Raw genomic sequence first — 18683 nt, forward strand, 5'->3', positions numbered from 1 at the left:
CCCTGGGAGCTCTGGTTCCCCACATCAGCCCTGGCCAAGCCCACGAAGGATGAGCAGTGTTTTGCTCACCTGGCACCCGATACATACAGACCCTACAGCTGCCTCCTTGTAAACACGCAGAATTCACCACTTCTTACATTAAAATCACATCAGTGCTGTCAAACATCTTGATTCACTGCACCTATGGGGCCATGTGGGAAAAAAACAACAACAGGCATTTCCACTGAACAGACTTCTCCTCCAGCTGTATTTTATTCAGATCTCCCCTCCCCACCACGCAATTATTTTAACTTAATCTCATATCTATCGTAATTCCACTGCTGCTGAACAAACACCTTTGTCACTGCAGGGCAGAACGAGTTTTCCCCTGGGGATTTCCCACTGCCGAGAAAAAGCCACTTAGGGAGGCAAACACTGGAAACGCAGCCAGGAGAAAGTGGCGGCTTCAAAAGGTTTCTGTTGTGAAAATCCAGGGCTCTAAAACACTTCAAGCACAACAGCGCCTATGGGGTGAGCGCGGCTTCAGCCCGAGCTGTCTGGGAGGAAGCGCCACGGATGCAGACAGTCTTTGAAGACGTATTTGTGTGATAAAGTATGTCAGGAGCTTTGGAGACAGCAGGGAACAAAAAGACAGAGGTTGTGACAAAGTTTGGCGCGCTGAAAGATCTCATGTCTTACACCAGGGTGCGGACAGGGTGGACAAGGAAGAGCCTAGGTTTTAACGGGCAATTTTTAAAAACAAGAATTGAGCAGCTGACAGTAGAGAGGAAGAGCAGTGTGTCGCAGGCAGACGTGGGGCACCCCAGGCAGGAGGTGCAACGATTTAAATGACGCCGTGCTGTGATCCTCTGACCAGATTCGTCCCGACAGAGGAGGTCACCCTGCAAGCAAGCTGACTCAGCATGTAGATAACACCGGGGATGGATTTGTACTGAGGCAGGACAAAAACTTTCTGATTCCTTTCCAGAGCACGACATCCTCCTGTCTGCACTGAGCTGAGGGCAGATATATATTACTGGGGAAAGGGTTTTCTTCCCCTCATCCTCTCCCGCTCTGGACCACCCTCCTACCAGTCTCTGCAGCAGAACCGAATGGTGAAAAGGGCAGGAAACACTGAAATCTTTTCCTTCTTCTGCCTCTTCTTATGAACGACTTTTCAAAAGAAACACAAGATGATGATGGGAGGTTAGAAAGGTGGTTCCCAGAGCTGGACCTGAATTTAAAGGTTGGGAATATTTTTTTCCCCAGAAAAGTCTCTTGGTACTGAAGAGTGTCCTCGTTCCTTTAGTGATGTTTCCCAAAGAGCCACAGTGAATCAGGAGGGATAAATTGCAGAACTGCTGGAGAACCATAAATCATGCACTTATGCACGATAGTCCTTAGTCTGGAGAAGAATCTCTTGGGGGAGTTTTTTCCCCTGGTTTTGGAAAGGGGAGGAGATAACGGGAACAACTGGCCAGTCCTTGCCTCTAGCCCTGTTCCTAGGAGGACCCCAAGACTCGTCTAATCACAAATGGAAGTTAACCCTCCTCAAGCCAGATACTTTACAGAGCTCTAGATACTTTCTTCTAGAGGAGAGGTTCTAGGTGTGACAGCTGCATTCATTTCAGATCAGAAAAATGCCAAAGCGTTATCAATTTACATTGACCATTATTTTGATTTCAATAATATTGAAACAAAAATATTTCACGTTTCACCAGTACAAAACACAAACTGAAATACTTCAAGGCATTCTGCTGTAAAGAGTTCCCCACAGAAAACCTAAACCTCTTACTGAAATTCCCACAAATTATTTTGATCACGACAAAAACACCTCTCCTGCAAACAGATTTTTCATCAGAACTTTTATTGTTCCATGCTAGGCATGACGAATGCCACTTGCTCGCTTTCCCTTAGCCAGACTGTGAATTTCTCATGTGAAAAATTGTTTGTAGTCAGATACAGCACTAAGAGAGCAGACAGCACTTAAGAAATCGATAACAGCCCCAGCTTTCACCCCTCTGGTAAGAAAGTGAGATGTGGCAGGACCATTCCCTGCTCCTGCAGATCTGTTACCTCTCCACTGAATATATTTGTGGTGTTTGTTGAGAACTGTGTGTGTTAAGAGTCGGAGAGGAAGCAAAAAGCAGGGTACTAATAGCATCCACTGCACTCCGAGATGCTCCTTGGGATGACTGGAGACCTTGGCTTGCTATGGATACAGCTGTTTTCCTTCGCTTAAATAACCTGAGGAGATTTAGGAGGTTTGGGAGATGCTATGGGCATTCAGTAATATGGGCAGAAATCCTTGGTCACTTAAATGTCTGGAAGTGGCCATTAATGCAGACGGTCTCAGTGCATGGAAAGCCTCTGTCCTGAAAACATGGGATTTCCCCACTTACATCGTGTTAACACCCTAGCCATTTCTCCATGGATCTCCTGGGTGGAGGCAGTGAGAACTGAACTGAACGCAGACAGCACGTTCAGCACTCCCAGATTAGACCGGTGTGGTTAATTGAGTGGGAATTGCTGCAGGAAGAGCAAATAGGATCGAGGTCATCGGTGCCTCCAACCCAGTGCAAAAGGAAATAAAATATCCATCTGAAAAAATAAGTGACCAGAGTGGTTGTTTATTTTATTGAAGAGCTAGTAGAAGCTGCTGGGGTCCAGTCTCATCACCAGAGCTGTAGAGAAATACTTTAAAAGCACCCCTCCACCCTCTGCATTTCAGCAGCAAGTATTTAATTAACTAAAGGCATCTGAAATTGTGTATGAACCCAGTTGCCTCTGGAGCTGATTCTTCAACATCTTCTACAATGCATAGTGCTAAGTAAATGGAAAACACTATGAAATCAGACCGGGAATGAATTGCACCAATTACCCATGTGCATCTATAACTCTGCGAGGTGCCAGATGACAGAGGTTCAGCCTGTCTGGCTTTAGCTTTTCAGCTTCACAAGTACAAATCACAGAAAACCCGAGTTCCAGACACATTAAGTCCTTTTTGTACCACGCACAGCGCTGATGTAATCTGAACGTTGCCCCCTTGCACTGTGAAGCGTTGCATTTCCCGAGGGATTTGAGCAACAAGGAAAGAGGTTTTGGGGAGGGTTGGTTTGGGACCGGCGCAGCGGCAGGGGGCAATGCACGGGGTAGAGGTGTTGGGGTGGATCTCCCAAGCCATCCTGCCTCAAGCACAGCTCCACAGAAACCCCGACACAAAGCACCCATTGCAGGAGGAAGCTGCTTGGGGTTGTGGATTGCAGCAGATACAAGTGAAGCATCCATTCTCTGCCCGTGTGTGGGTCACCCAGGGCTGCTCAGCCTCACAGGGACTGATTTCCCTTTCTCAGGTTGCAGCCAGCCTGGAGGGTTGTAGCACTGCTTTGTTCTGCCAGCTTGAGCCCCAGATCCAAATTTTTCTCAGCTCTGGGCTGCTTGCAATTTGTCCTCCAGAGCAGCTGTGACCAGCAGGGAAAAGCAGCAGCACAGCCATGAAAGGTGCGCCCATCCCACACACCCCGTGCCCAGAGCAAACTCAGAAGCTTCCCTCCAGCCTCAGTCTCACAGCAAGATGCAGAAGGTGCTCTCAGTGCAGGTCTGCTGTGAAAAACATCACGAGGAGCCCTGCCATATAAGATCACTGACAGGAGCATGCTGCTCAGCACCATTTACCAATGGCACTTTTCAGATGGAAAAGAGAAAGTTCGTTTCCAAGCGCACGGGTCCAAAAAGAGCCAGGTTAAGTTTGGCCTACACGGGCTGATGAGAAATAAAACTTGGCACTCCTTCCTTGATTTCCATCCACAAATCTCAGAGCCTTTTACAAATATTAGCAGAGCAGTGACCTTCCCGGCTCGATTGCAGAAACCAGACGCTGGGAAAGCCTCATCCAACCCCCCCACCCTGTATGTGGTCCTCACACTGTGGCTGCAATAAAAGCATTTCTTCTATTGCAATAATAATAAAATATAATAGCACTGCAGGAAACGAGAAGCACAACATGACTGTGTTGTGTATCGGGGCAGCGAGCAGCACTGCTCTGAGTTCTCCCAAGCGACTTCGGATACTTTAAAGACATGATTTTCGTGAGGCTTAGGGCTCGACAACATAGGTCTTTAAAGGAGCCGAAGCGGTGCACTCAAGCAATGAGCTGTTCGGAAGATTTACGTCCTGCTACTGCTCCTTTCGAAAGGCACAGCTGATGTGCTGCCTTGGCTGTCAGCGTTGGCAGCCCTTGGTTCAGAACATGATATAATCATCCGTATATTTATCAGCGGGGACAAAAGACTAAAATGTATTTGAACAAGGGAAAAGGGGGGATGGAGACCCACGATTAATTTTAGAAATAACAAGCTGCAAGTTGCACAGTCACAAAGCGGGGGCTGGAATGCAGTTTTCCAGAGTTTGTAAAGACTCATTTAATTTCTATAGAAACTGAGCAGCAAACAGGTAATTTTCTCTGAAAATTGCTTCTATCACCTCCGTAATGCTCTGTAAGAGGAATACATTTCCCTTGTGCCTTCTTAATCCCCTGTTATTTTCATTATAAATTTAATTAAGCTCTTCTGGAGAACGCTCTATGACATACGAGCTGAGTTTTGTTTTTCTATCAGGGCGATGATAGAAATGAGCTGCTGAATTATGTGGCAATTGCATTTCTTTATTCTGTGTTAATTTTTCAAATGAGATTAAGCAGTTTGCTCCCCCAGGTCAATCTGTACCACCAAAGCTGAGTGCAGGAGCCGCGTGGGGATGCCCAAGGGGCCGAAGTGCCTCCAGCCGCTCCTCTCCTCCTTGGTTCAGCGCTGCGGCTCCCACCTTGAAGAACATCCCCAAGGAAAGCAGGTGAATTAAAGCAGCTCTCAGCGCCACAGCAGAAAGGAATCCAGAAGCATCGCACTCCTTCTGGTGAAATCGGTGTTTGAGGATCCTCCCTGCACTAGGGCTCAGCTGAACACCGCGATGCCTTCTGCTGTGGGCACTGGCCCTTGGAGCAAGGTGTTGGTGCTGTTCCTGGGGGGCTGCAGCTGCCCTGGGCTTTACGGGGCCAGTTACCAAGCAACACGTGGAGCATCTTCCCTGCTCCTCAGAGCGGGACCAAGGCACCTCGCCTTGTTGTTTGCCTCTCTGCACATTTGGAAGAGAAGATTTATTCTAGGCTGATCCCCTGCTTCTCAGCATCCCGCTTGCTTCATATAATTAGTTGATAATCCTGGATAAAATCTATCGAATCATGAGATTACCAGCATCTGCAGTTGTACAAATTACGTCTGAAGGCATTATAATAATTACAATTTATGTTACCAACACAAGGGTTCTCAACACAGAATCTAGGCTGTCTCTTGTGCGAAAACCAAACCCGTGCCCCCTAATTTTCCATTTTCCCCAAGTGGCAGCTGAGAGCAGCTGCCTCTCCTCCCGCCCGGCAGGCGGCTGCAGCCCTGCCTCGAGCTCTGCTCGAGCTCAGCACCTGGCTTGCCAAAGACACACACGCGGTCTTTCCACATCTCAGCCACAGGGTTTCCAGAGCTGGACACAAAGATCAAGAATAAAACCTCAGGTGGCACCATCGTTACTGAATAATTAAAGACTGAATGCCTGTCATTGCTCAGCATTTGTCAGGGATGCTGCTGTCCTAAAGCCTTCAGTTCAGTTTGCTGGAAACAGAGGGGCAATGTAACATCAGCATCCCTGAGAAGGGAAGGAAGTAAGCAAGAAAAGCTCATGTGACATGGGCTGACATCAAGGATGAATAGGTAAATATATATATATATAATTTAAAAAAAAATAAAAATTATTAGTATTAATAAAGTCTTAATTTTACACATTAACACACTCCCTGGTTGCTTCTCCCCTCATCCATCATGACAAATGCCATCACATGTAGGAGTACGGAGGCCAGCAAAGCAGCTAACATGTATGGATAAGACACAGGGAAGGGAGCTCCCATGTCCCTGCCCCTTGCTGAAAGCCACAACAGCACAGACAGGCTGGGACACAGGCCCTGTGCACGGGCAGAAGCCCGTCCTTCACGCCTCACTTTTCTCCCTCTGCCTCTCTATCTGGAGATTATAGCGCATAAAATGAACACCAGAGGTTCCTGTCACAAATCTGGGCCCCTGGGAGTGCACATTGACAATCCCCCCCCCGACTTACTTCAGTTACCACTGATGGTTTGGGTTGTTTTTTGGGTTGTTGGCTTTTTTCATTAGCAAGACACTACCAGTGCAGGGAGACAGACATGCCTGCTGCCAGCCACATCCATCATCTCGCAGAATTTCAAGCATCACTGCTAAGAAAAACATCTTCAAAGTGGTGTTGGAGAAAAAATGTCACACCAAGGGAGAGCTATCTGTCTGCGCCTCATCCTTCTTTAATGTTACGCCTCTGACAGCTTAACAACAGCTAAACAGCTTAGGTCTCAGCAAGAGATTTCCAAGCTGTTTGAGAATGAGAAACAAGACGTTTTAATTAGAGGCAAAGCTTCCGCTTTGCTGCCGCCGCCCCTAGGCGTGAGGCTCGTGGTGAGGAGCGCTGCGGCGGCACGGCGTGCGGGCCCTGGGCGTCACTGCACACGCTGCCTGTCCCCAGGGAGGACACCCGTCCTCTCCAGCAGGCATGGAGCATGGTGGTGGCATTTTAGCCAGGCACCCATTCCCAGCTTTGCTGTTGTCGATAACAGCGCAATGAGTTTTGTCTCCAGCACGCCCAAGAAGTAACCGTAACAATTGCAAGATGCGTGCAGAGGTATTGTCCTTTTTATTCTCCTGCAACACAGACCCACAAGAAATAGAAGATATTTGCCACGGTTCTGCTGTCCACACGATGCGGTAAAACTGCCTTGGATTTCAAGCTCCCATCAAGGCGCCAAGAAGCACAGGGAGGTAATTTCAGTGCATTAAATTGCAGGCTTTCCCCTGATTAACGAGAAAGGGATAACCCCACCCAGCCATCCCTGCCGGTGGAAGGTCCCCAGAAAAGTGGCTTTGTGAGAGTCACCGGGGACACCGGCTTTAGTCTTTGGTTAGCTGCCTCCTCCCCATTTCTTGGGCACTGACTTTGTGCAAGAAATGCAGTTATCCTTCCACCCTTACACTCCAACTGTTAAGAAAAGCACCAGCAGCAGCACAGCCTCTTCCGAAGCCCAGCCTGTGTCCATGCCCCGGCCTGAAGTCAGGGCACATTTAGCAGCCAATGTTGGGAAACAACTTGGAATTTCAGAACTGGGCTCCGAAGCTAAACAGACGGGTTTAGCTCTTTGTCAGGGAACTATCTGAATGGCGGAGAAAAGCATGGGGACCGAACTGAGCTAATGAAGCTCCCCAGTCATCTGCGGGGCAGTTCTGCAGATGCTCTCTCTGCACACAGTGCTTCATCCTTACAAAGGGAAGCTCATCCATGAACAGCCGCTAACGGGTCTGTCTGAAGTGATACAGCTGATATATATATACAGTCTCCACACTGCACAAGGCGTCCCTTAGGGAGATGTAACTGGGGAAAGGAAGGAAGGAAACTGAAGAGATAACAGCACCATCTGATAAAGGCTTCACCCTGTACTGCACAAAGGGCACAGGCTACAGAGTTCCTTTGTCTCACTTACGGCAGCCTCTGAACCCACCCTGAAAGTCCCCTTCCTCCTCCAACTCTTTGGAAACTCACATCAATATCTGTAGTTAATATAAAAAATAAAATGAAATTAGTAGATATTTTTTAATCTTATCAAGATAGAATATTTAGGTTTTACTAGGGAGCAGTTAATGAACCACTTCATTTTTTTTCCCATAAGTAACATTATCCATTTCCCCACAGAAAATGGTTCAATTGAAAACAAAGTCAATTACATCCCATCATATTGTAATAAAGTTAGTCTTCTGAAGACAGCCAGAAGAAGAAAACCTTTTTGGCATATGAAAAATGGGGAAGGTTTCCTTCAGGATCCAAAGGCAGAGAACAGCAAAGCCGTGTTGCAGACGCCAGCCCTATTCCCACCAGGTGAGGCAGGTTCCAGAGCCCAGCCGAGGACGCTGCTGCCCCCTCCCTCTGCCTGGTTTATGGCACAGCCCTCGTTACATCTCCAGCTGGTCAAATATCAAAAGAAAATAAACGTGCAAGGAGTGACTAAGAGATTTTTAATAGCAGCCATGGTCATTACAGCCATCCCACCTGATCTTTTATTTAGCGCAGTCCAGAGAGCTTCAGTGGGTTAAAGCTAATGTAAGGAAAAGCACGCTGTGCCGAGCAGTGAAATACAGTTATGACTCACACTTGACAATATATCATCGTTTCCACGGAGCACTTGAAGACTGATGTTTCTGTTCCATCTCCCTGCTCTGTTCTGCCCAGCCAGCTGCCAGCTTTCCCCATACAACAAGCAACCCTCGGGCACAGCGAGCCTGTGGGGAGCTGCTGGGCACAACCTCCCCGTGTTAGGGCAAGTCCAGCTTTTGGCCAGGGAGGGCGAGGAGCTCCCTGTCCTCTGCCATTCACCCTGCTCACACAGTACAATATTTCTGAGTGGGTAAAGCACCAAAAATGGCACTGGAATACCAGCAGAGCAAATGAAAACAGTAAGAGCCATCCAACTGGAGGAGATGGAGCCTCCAGCACAGCTATGTTGCTTTTCAGCCTGAGCACAGCTACCGGAGCTCGTACAGTTATTTTTCTAGAGCCCACCGTTGGCTCTCTGCTGGGGCAAAATGACCTGTTGGCACGATGGCTGGGACCTGGAGCAGGGCTGCTGGGGGTTGTTACTTGTAGGGTACTGCCTTCCAGTCACTTTACTGCGGGGTTTGAGACCAACGACTAATCACTGTGCACATAAATTGACATTTCTGTCCCTTCATCTACAAAGGCTGAGAAGCAACGCTTGCCAAAGCAATGGCTCCCAGCTACTAACGTCCATAAGGAAAGATGCACCCGCTCTGGGGAGCTGTGGAGTGTTTGGTTATGTTGCTGTATCTTTCTAGCTAAGACGAAGGAAGAGCCATCATCCCATGCGTGCTTTGGAAGTCCTTAGTAGATCACAGTGGGATTGGCACAAGCTGTACTAAAATACTACTTACTAGGACAAAATAATCAAATCCGTGAGGACTGCATGTTTTCCAGAAAGATAATCAAGCTTTGTGTGCTAACTACCTGAAGCTAATGGGTGTAAGCAAGCCCCATCTGACTGCTTCCACGGAAGTGCTAAGTACACTCCCAGCTACTCAGTGCCTTTAAAAAAGCAGGCCATGAGATTTGGTTACCCAGATTAAATACTGCTTTTCTAAGAAGGAACTCTTTTAACCTGTGAAAATCTTAAAGCAACATTTTGTCACTAGGACTGGAGGTTATTGGCAGCCTTCATGGCAGAGAACAGGATCCAGAACTGCACCCCTTTCTTGGCTTATCCTTCAAGTCCTTCAAGCCATCTTTCCAATGACAGCCTCAGTGCTGAAAGTCTGAAGTGTGGAGGTGGTCAATAAATAATTTGAACGTTCATGAAAAAAAGCTCTTGGATCCTTTTTTTATTTTCTATGAAAGGATTGGGTGGAATTATTCTGGAATTTCTTTTCCCTATGTTGCATCAATTTAAATCCTTCTTACTAGTGATTTTTCTTCCTAGTTTTATTTTTAATAAAGATTCTTGTTACAAAAATGAGATGTCAGAAAATCTGACACGTTGCTGTACCATATGCTTAGTGTCTATTTCCAGCAGCAGGTGAGAATCTCAAGATTCAGTTCCCACCTGTGCCAAGCCATTTTACACCAATCTGCTCTGTAGGAAAACATGGAATAAAAGCAATAAAATCTGTGGAAGACATGTATATATGTGCACTGCTGTGCAGTTTCAGCATTGTCCTTATAAAAAGGGAGTGCATATATCCATTTCCATCCCCACACAATGAGTATCACAACAGGAAAGCATTGCCTAAAGCCAACATCACAAAGTCAACTATAAACTTGATCAGACTCAGCTATTAACTTCTATAAACTTGGTCAAACTCTCAAAAATAACCTGTCATCTTCCTTCTATAGCTCTGTTTACTTTTACTTTTTTAGTGTTTATACTTAGGAACTTCCATTAAAGAAAAAAATAAAATAAAATCTCCTGCAATCACCAGGTGCCAGGAGATGGTGGTTTAAGACATACCACCTGATGTTGGAAAACTCAAGTCGTAAATACCAGACTTGATGAGTCTACAAATCTGTCCTTCTTGGAACAAATCTGGGTCTTGAAATCTTTGCATCATTCACCAGAGTCCTATTCCCTGATTTATTCATCAGTGAGTCCTTGCCTTGCAGCAGCGTAATGATATTTTCCTTCTGATGTCTAATTGCCAACTGGAGGGCTGTACAGCCAGTAATATCTTCCACATCCAGCAGAGCACCGGCCTTAATCAAGGTCTTGATAATGGCCATATTGCCCTTGAGGACAGCAAGGTGCAAGGGTGTCCAGCCCACTTTGTTCTTAGCATTGACATCTGCCCTGCACTCCAGCAGGTTGATGACGGTCAGAAAGGAGCCCCGCTGGACTGCAAAATGCAGGGGGGCCCACTCCGACTTCTCGGCTATGTTGGGGTCTGCCCCACATCTCAGCAGCTCGCAGACCACCGGCTCTTCGCTGTAGCGAGTGGCCAGGTGAAGCGGCGTCCAGTCCATGCTTCCTCTGGCGTTCAGCTTGGCGTGGCTGTCCTTCAGCAGGTGGATGATTTCAATGTGCCCTTTGAAAGAAGCCAGGTGCAGCGGGGTCCAGCCTTTGTCCGTCCTCAGCTCCACGTTGGCTCCGTATTTGATGAGCTTCTCGCAGATGAGGTACTTCCCCCTGGCCACGGCCAGGTGCAGGGCACTGTAGTGGTTTTGATCCAGGCTGTTGACAGAGGCCCCGTTCTTCAGCAAGTAGTGGACGACCCTGAACTTCCCCCGCTCCACCGCGACATGAAGCGGCGTCCTGTGGTTCTTCTGCTTCTTCTCCAGGTCTGCTCCTTGGCTGGCAAGGAGTTTGACCAAGCTGACGTGCCCGAAGCAAGCTGCCACATGGAGGGCCGTTTTCCCGTCTACCTCCTGGGTGTTGGAGTCAGCCTGGCGAGACAGCAGCACTCGGGCCACGTTCTCGAAGTTGTTCTGTGATGCCAAGTGCAGGGGGGTCCACCCGTCGTGCTCCTGAGCATTGACCTGTGCCTGGTGGTCCAGCAGGAGGCGGACAATTCTGTCGTCCCCATTCTGAGCTGCGAAGTGAAGAGGCGTCCAGCCATCCTCATCGGGCATGTTGATGTCTGCATTGTGCTCTATCAGCACCGAGCAGATCTCCGGGGACCTCCTCTGAACAGCCATGATGAGCGGGGTGTAGCCGCAGACTGCCTGGCTGTTCACGTTGGCTTTACAGCTCAGGAGAAACTTCACCTTGTCCACGTCTCCCTGGATCACCATGACGTGAAGCAGCGTGAGGCCGTTGTCGTGGACTCTGCAGATCTCCTCGGACAGGATGTCCTCGGGACTTTCGGTCTCACCCTGAGAAGGTGGCACACGGACCTCCTCTTTACCCGTTTCTAAAGGTGGGGGAAACAAAACAGCAGGAAGGGAGTGAGACCAAGTGAAATGGCTTGGTGTGCACAAAATGGGAGGGAGGGACGGCAGGTGAATCTTCATACTATGCGATGAAATAAAGAGCATCTTAGAGATAAAGAACATGAAGTTAGGCAAGACGGCTACAGGCAGTCTCTTACAAAGCAAAGAGGCCAACCTCTCCATCATGGGAGCTCTGCTATTTCCTGTATGGTTCATTTTCCTTCACTTAAAATGAAAAGTCACCCACATGGAAAACTTCCTTGAGCCACATGCTTATCTGTGGAGAACAAGGAAATAGGCTATTCTTGTGGTTTTTCCCTTCTTTACCTTTGAAATATGAATAAAAGTTCCGTACTCACCAGCACTTCTGGGGACTTGGGAGAAGATAAACTCTTCTTTGTCACTCTCATTTTCAGGAAGGGGAAAAGAAAAAGCCATAAGAGAAAGTTGCCTATTTGCATTATATACTTTTTGCAGATTTCTTCTTTGCTCTAGAATTTCATATTACCATTAATGCAGTTTTTATCCAGTCCTGTGAAAGTCAGCAGAGCAAATCATGACACTAATGGGAATACAGGAACTTGAAAATGATCTCTGGATATCAGTGAGGTTTTGCCCCTCTCACTCCTCTGCTCCCAAACATACCCGTACTCTACCTCCTTATTTCAGCACGTGCCCATGGCAGCATCTCGTCTGCTCATTTCCCGTGTTGTGCAGAGAATCCAGACACACCCCCCCCCCCCTTGATGTGCTGTGCTGGATGCTCTCGTTTCTTGCAGACTGCACAACTAGGCAACCCCCCAGAATAGCACTAGTCCTCAACTACTAATTCTGCTGAAACCTGATTTTTTACTAGTCACAGAAACAAAGGGATTTTAAACTCTTTTTTTTTTCTTTTTTTTTCTTTTTTCCCCCAGAGGTTATTTAAACCAGAATGTCCTCAGTTCCCTGAAGATAGAAAATGATCAAGTGAGCTCATATGCCAGTGCCATGAGCAGAACCTGAGTGAATCTGTGTCTGCTTGAGCTTCTGTTAATGACCAAGGCCTCCGTGACAAACCCCCTTCCTCTCAGCAGGCAGAAAGAAGGGTCTTCCTCTTGGACTGTCTATCATTTAGCACACTGGCCAGCTTCCTAAATTTGTTTATTTATTTTCCCATCCCCCTAAAAGAACCATGGGCTTAACCCTATGCAAACAAACTGGGCAAAGTGTGCCCAGTGATGGGAGAGGAAACCTAGCCTCGGGAAGTAGTAAGACGAGGGAAAGGTGTCAGAGAAACTTCCCGAGGGCGCTGGGAGGCCTCCAAGGCTCACCTGCTGGCTCCCCGAGATGGCAGGCTTGTGGGACATCTTCCTGACAAGGCGCTCGTTCTCCGGATCTACTACGAGGCTTTGTATCAGGGACAGCAGCATGTCTGTTTCCACAGGGATATCTGCAAGGGGACCGTGAGCTGCACCGACTGCCCACATGCTCAGAGCCCAGTCGGCGCCCAGGGCTGTGGAAGTCCTCCGCGCAGCCCCCGCATGGGGAGGGAGGAAAAAGGGAGAAAGGGAATGTGTTGACAGCAGATGGGCACCAAGCATTTCCACGGCAACAGGCAATTTATCTGGCAACGACTTTTACACAAGCTTATCCCCCCCTTTGTGAATCCATGCAGCTGACCTTTCCCTAATCCGTGCCACGTTTGGTTACTGCACCTGTAAAGCTTGGCCGCTGCTTAGGGTCCTGGTCCCAGCACCTCTTCATCAAGTCTACCATCTGCTGGCACTCCCCCGGCCAGTCGTCGCTGGTGGGCTCCAGGCAGGGCCTCTTTCCTGCTGCAACCTTGACTATAATGGCCATCATGTTGGCTCCTGAAAAAGAGCCACGGCGGTGTGTGCTGGGCTTTTCTCCGTGAAGGTGGGTGTAATAAACATTTCATAAGTGCAGAGCATGTAAGAAGTGCTCTCATATTTACCTGCATAAGGTTTCTTCTGCATAAGCACCTCCCAAATGACGATTCCGAAGCTGCAGGCAACGAGAGATCATGAGCAATCATTCCCATCGTGTTCTCATTGTGCATGGACATAAAATCCACTTATTGCTTTCATCTTCTTGAGAAATGGAAAAATTAGGAACAGCGTCCTTCAGGATGGAAGAACTAGGATTGCATCCCCCATGCCCCAAAAGGACAATATCTTCTGAATCACTGCATACATCTCTAATGTCTCAGCCGCAGGGCTGGTGCAGTGAATGAGTGACTTACAGCATTTCCCATGAAAGTCAGGCTCTAAGTCCCTTTGTAGTCCATTTTATCCCTATTTTGTCACAGAGTCCCCGACTAGTGCAAGTTCATGTGCCCATGCAAATCCTTTGCTTTTTGTCTTGGGTTGCTGTGTAATGCAGTAACCAAGGAGCTGACAAATTTCCATAATGTACCTTGTATATGTGGGTTGCACAGCAATTTGGCCAAAAGGAAAAAAAAAGTAAAGCTAAACATCTTTTCTCCACCTGCTACTGACCAAAATGAGGCTGAATACCCAAGTAGCCAAGCAATGTTACAGTTGTCTTAAAAAATCAAAATAAATCTTAGCAGTGACTGCTACGAAAGAGCAGACGCCGTCTGCTCTGTGCTCTAATCCTACTCCTTTCCCATAAGTGCTCCCAGCAGCCTAGCAGGGTGCGAGGGAACCTAAGGCAATGCAGTCTGCAGCTCACATGGGACCTGGAGAGGCTCCTGGAAAGGAACAGCTGGTTATCCACACACCATCCCCTGCCCCTTGTTTCCACCTCTGAGGTCAGAGCAGCACACATCGCTCCCAGTGCTCCCAGCGTGTCCCACACCAAGGACATTTGCAAGGCAGAGAGCCAGGGGGCAACAAAAGGAGGCGATGCCGCAGTCTCTCTTCCTCTGTGTCAGGTGGCAACCCCGTCCCATCTCTGCACAGAAGGGCAGCCCTTACCTGTACACATCGTATTTGATTCCTGGGGGCTTGGTGTTCTGGAGGAACATTTCTGGGGGGATGTAGCTCAAAGTGCCTCTCAGTGCAGAGCTTTCAATGTATTGCATTCGGCTCGACTGCTCCATCCATTTGGAGAGCCCGAAGTCTGAGATCTGCAAGCAGAGACAATGAGAGGCCCCCCCCCAGCACTCGCACACCTTTCCCTATTTCAGCTGGGAGATACCTCCGTCCTTTGCAATGAGGAGGCTCCTAGCAGCTGAAACACAACAGGACCCTGGTAAGACTGAAGCCAGTGCTTTCCTCTGAGTCCAGCAGATCAGCATTTGCCACAAAAATGGACCCCAAAGCTCCCACTTCTGGCACAGATTGCCTGTATGATCCTGGAGTGCACCAGGCAATTTGTTTACCAGCTGCTTCTTACAAGCCCCAGTGGTCAATTGTTCACTGAGTGTTCCTGAACACCCCACCTCTTTAGGTTTCTGGACTGAAAACAATACGCACTACTACTAAGCGAAATAACCTGTCCCTACAAGCATTAAGGCCGTACCTTGACATGCATATTCCCGTCTAGGAGAATGTTCCCTGGCTTTAGATCTAAGTGAAGCAAAGGAGGTGTCATGCTGTGCAGGAAATTCATAGCCAAGCCCATCTCATGGATAACCCGGAATTTGAGCTGCCATGACATTTTGTGAGTGGGGAGAATTTTCTCCAAGGACCCTCTGGCCATATATTCCATCACTATGCCCAGAGGGCTGTTGCAGACCCCATAGATAGTGACAATGTGCTGGAATTTGATTTTCTCCATCTTGGTTGCCTCTTCCATTAGACAGTTCACACTGGTTCTGGAAAAAATAAACAAACAAAATAAAGTTAAAATAAATAAAATAAAAATAAAAATAAAAATAAAAATAAAAATAAAATAAAATAAAATAAAATAATTAAATTAAAATAAAAAAAGGAACCAAGGGGTGTCATCAGTGTTGGTCCACAGGCAGAGTTACTGAGAGACTGTATAGCTTAGGGATATTCAGCCTTTCCAAGCAGCCCTGCAGACCCCAGAAAGATTCATTCCCACAAATCTAACGCACGAGGTGTTAGGACTTTACAAAATGACCTGAGGATTTTGTGGGCAAATTCAACCGCCAGCCTCCTAGAGGAATCCTCGTCCACCCGCTTGTTTTCACACCTTGGTGCATTCCCCAAGTGCCGCTTCCCCGCGAGCACGACATGGGGAGCAGCAGGGTGCTCCCTGCCTTTTCCATGCCCCCTGTCCCCAGGACACGCACGCCGGCTCACGAACCTGCAGGAACCTGCCCACGGCTAACCTCTGCCTGCAGCTTTGGTCCCAGGGCAGTCTAGACGTGTCTGCCCATCGTTGCCAGCTTTGCCAGACCTGTTCCACTAAACCTTCGCATTTCCCAACCTGTTGAACAAGCCGGGGTGCTCAGAGCACACTGACAGCAGCCGGGCAGTAAAAGTGCCAAACCTGCACTCATAAAGCACGCCTGGGAATGGATCTGGGCTTGCAACTACATTATGCCAAGACACTGATGTGTCTAAACTTAGTTCAGCTAAGCAAATCCCTCTGCCAGACTTCCTCCAGCAGGCTCCCCCCAGTAAAACACAGCTCTGAAGGAGTTGTCTCAGGTATTTTGCTTCCCACGGAGGAAGAGAGGCTTACCCCGGGAAGGCAGCTGCTACCCGCAGCACGGAGAGCGGCCCCTTGGTGCTCGTCCCTCCCAAAGAAAGAAGCGATACGAGTGGCCTCTGGTTCCCTTCCTGGGACAGGACCAGGGCTGGGCACAGCAGGAAGGAGGACGCTGGAGCCCCAAGAAATGAGGCTTGTCAGGGAGAAGAGCAACAGCCCCGAAAGCAATTCTATAAGAATCCAAGTGCTTTAACTGTCTGGGAAACCTGTGACTGCATCTGTGGCTCTATTTTTTTTTTCTATGTGTTCCCTGGGATTTTTTTTTTTCTTTTTTCTCCCTAAAAACTGTCATCCCCAGCAGATCTGCAGACTAAAAGCCTTTGCAGCTGACAAGGGTTGAAGCAAGAGCACCTGTCAGACACCCCTGTCCTCCCAGGTGATGCACAGGTTCACCGAGCTCCTGCCCTCCTTGCATGTGCGTGCCCACTGGGATGTCTTGGATCATCCCACTAAGCCACTGAACAAAATCCCACAGATTCGCAGGGCTGTGGGACGGATGCTGGTCCTTCCAGCCCTCCTGGAAAGGAAGGATTTGGGGCAGAGCCATAGTATAGGACAGGATGCTCTTGCCTCGTAATCCAGAGCTTGTGGGGGTGACAAAAGCATGTCGCTAGCCAGAGCAGTCCCAAGGCTGCTTGCCATACGTAAGGGGAAGGAAGGCCTTTGAAAAACGTACATTAGAGTGCTAAATTGTTTTAAGGACAAAATAGAATAACCTCAGTCCCTAGGAGACCCGTACAGTAACTCATAAAGGCACATGCACTGCCAGATATTTTTCCTAAACTCAGATTTTCAGATTTTTTTTTTCCAAATCCTGGTGACTGCAGAAATATTTTTTAAATCAGCTAACATTTCTGCTTGCATTCAACAATTCTTCTGGAACATCTACTAGGAGTTGAGATAATCCACAAGATCAAACTCATTAGAATGGTACACACAGAATTAAAACTGATTGACTTGACACATTTTTTTTTCCCCAGAAGAAAAGTGCAAATCTAACATCTAAAGAGCGCAAGCATCGCAAACTAAAGGAGACAATCATACAATCTATGATCCCATGAATCACTGCCCAAATGAAACCACCTCAACTGTTGTCAGCAATGTTACAAGAAAAGTCCTATCGCTATGTGATTTTTAACCAGACAGGATCCTTTCAGCTTGAACACAACAAAATTTTAGATAAATAACTTCTTTGTCTCAGCAAGCGCAGCAAAAACAGCTGGAAATTCTCTGTCCCTGGGCTTTAAATCTGGCGACTTTACTAATTTAATTTAAAGTCTACTCCTAACTCCCAGATTTCAACGCTGGCTGTCAGAAATAAGCGCTCCTTTCCCCTTGCACGTGCACATACACGTATAGGAAAGAGAGTCAGACCTCCAGGTCGCCGGTGCTTGCTGAGTACCCAAAACCTCTGGGGTCCCCCTGTGGACACCTCGGCCAGTTTTAGCACCACGTCACTGCAGACGGCTGTCCTTGGTGGAAGAGAGCTGGCGGTTACCTCTCCGCGCTGGAGTCCTGCAGCAGGTACGGCGAGCATTTCACCGCATAGACCGTCCTCCACCTCCTGTGCTTCACTTGGTACACGCACCCAAAGCCTCCGCTGGCCACCTTAACCCAGTCCTCTTCGAAATCCTCCTTGCTGAAGACGGTTAAGCTGCCCAGTTGCGGGTCTGCCTCCGCAGTCATGACAGACAAGGCAGCCTGGCTGGCTGCCTCCCGCTCGGGCGCTCTCGGGGAAGAACCAAGGAGCTCCTCCGCTCCCGATTTGCATGGGGAGGTGGGGAGTTACCCGAAATGAGCCATGTTACTCACTGCCAAGAGGTGGATCCCGAGCATCGCCCTCGCCCCATGCGAGGAGCCGCACTGCTGCAGTGCCTGGAGCCTCGCTGGGCACAAATCCCCATCCGCCCGCCTGTCCCACATCACGCAGTGCTTACACCAAGCCAAGGACTTTCCAGCTTCTCGCTCTGTCCTGCCAGCGGGCAGGCTGGGGGTGCAGCAGGAGCTGGGGGGGGTGGGGCAGACCCGACCCAGGACAGCTGACCCAAATTAATAATTAATAATAAAAAAAATAATAAATTAATACGGGGTATTCCGTACCATAGGCCATCATGCTGAAAAATTATATTGGGGGGCTGGCCGGGGTGGGGGGACCGGTTGCTCAGGGATAGGCTGGGCATCGGTCGGTGGGTGCTGAGCAGTTGCGTTGTGCATCACTTGTTTTGTACACATCGTTATTAGTAGTACTCTTATCATTGTTGTTGTTATTTTCCTTTATTTTCTGTCCTAGTGGACTGTCTTTATCTCAACCCACAGGCTTCATTTTTCTGATTCTCTCCCCCATCCCGGAGAGGGGAGGGTGAGGGGGCGGCTGTGTGGTGCTGAGGTCAAACCAGCTCCTCCCCCAGATAACTCTGACCCCCTCCACCATAACCATGTTACCATAGGGTGCCTGCTGAGCACCACCCCGACAGTTCCCCGCCTGCCCCAGAGGCAGCTGCTGC

At 48.4% G+C, this 18683-nt stretch overlaps 1 protein-coding gene across 2 annotated transcripts; it reads right to left on the reverse strand.

Annotated features, from left to right (window-relative positions):
- Positions 1 to 8094: 8094 nt before the first annotated feature.
- Positions 8095 to 17977, reverse strand: ANKK1 (ankyrin repeat and kinase domain containing 1). Of its 2 annotated transcripts, XM_080567705.1 has the most exons (9): positions 17678 to 17977; positions 15019 to 15313; positions 14472 to 14623; positions 13487 to 13536; positions 13227 to 13382; positions 12843 to 12961; positions 12038 to 12061; positions 11889 to 11934; positions 10027 to 11510 (listed from the first exon to the last, which is right to left on the reverse strand). In XM_080567705.1, exons 1-9 carry the CDS (start codon positions 17863 to 17865, stop codon positions 10162 to 10164), a joined length of 2379 nt encoding a protein of 792 aa, XP_080423831.1. In that variant the 5' UTR covers positions 17866 to 17977; the 3' UTR covers positions 10027 to 10161. The 2 variants fall into 2 exon arrangements, with proteins under 2 accessions (XP_080423832.1, XP_080423831.1); XM_080567706.1 differs by lacking the exon at positions 12038 to 12061 and having other exon boundaries at positions 8095 to 11510.
- Between the last annotated feature and the right edge of the window lie 706 nt (positions 17978 to 18683).

Source organism: Anser brachyrhynchus, assembly GCF_964034855.1.
Source record: "Anser brachyrhynchus genome assembly, chromosome: 25".
NCBI classification, from domain to species: Eukaryota; Metazoa; Chordata; class Aves; order Anseriformes; family Anatidae; genus Anser; species Anser brachyrhynchus.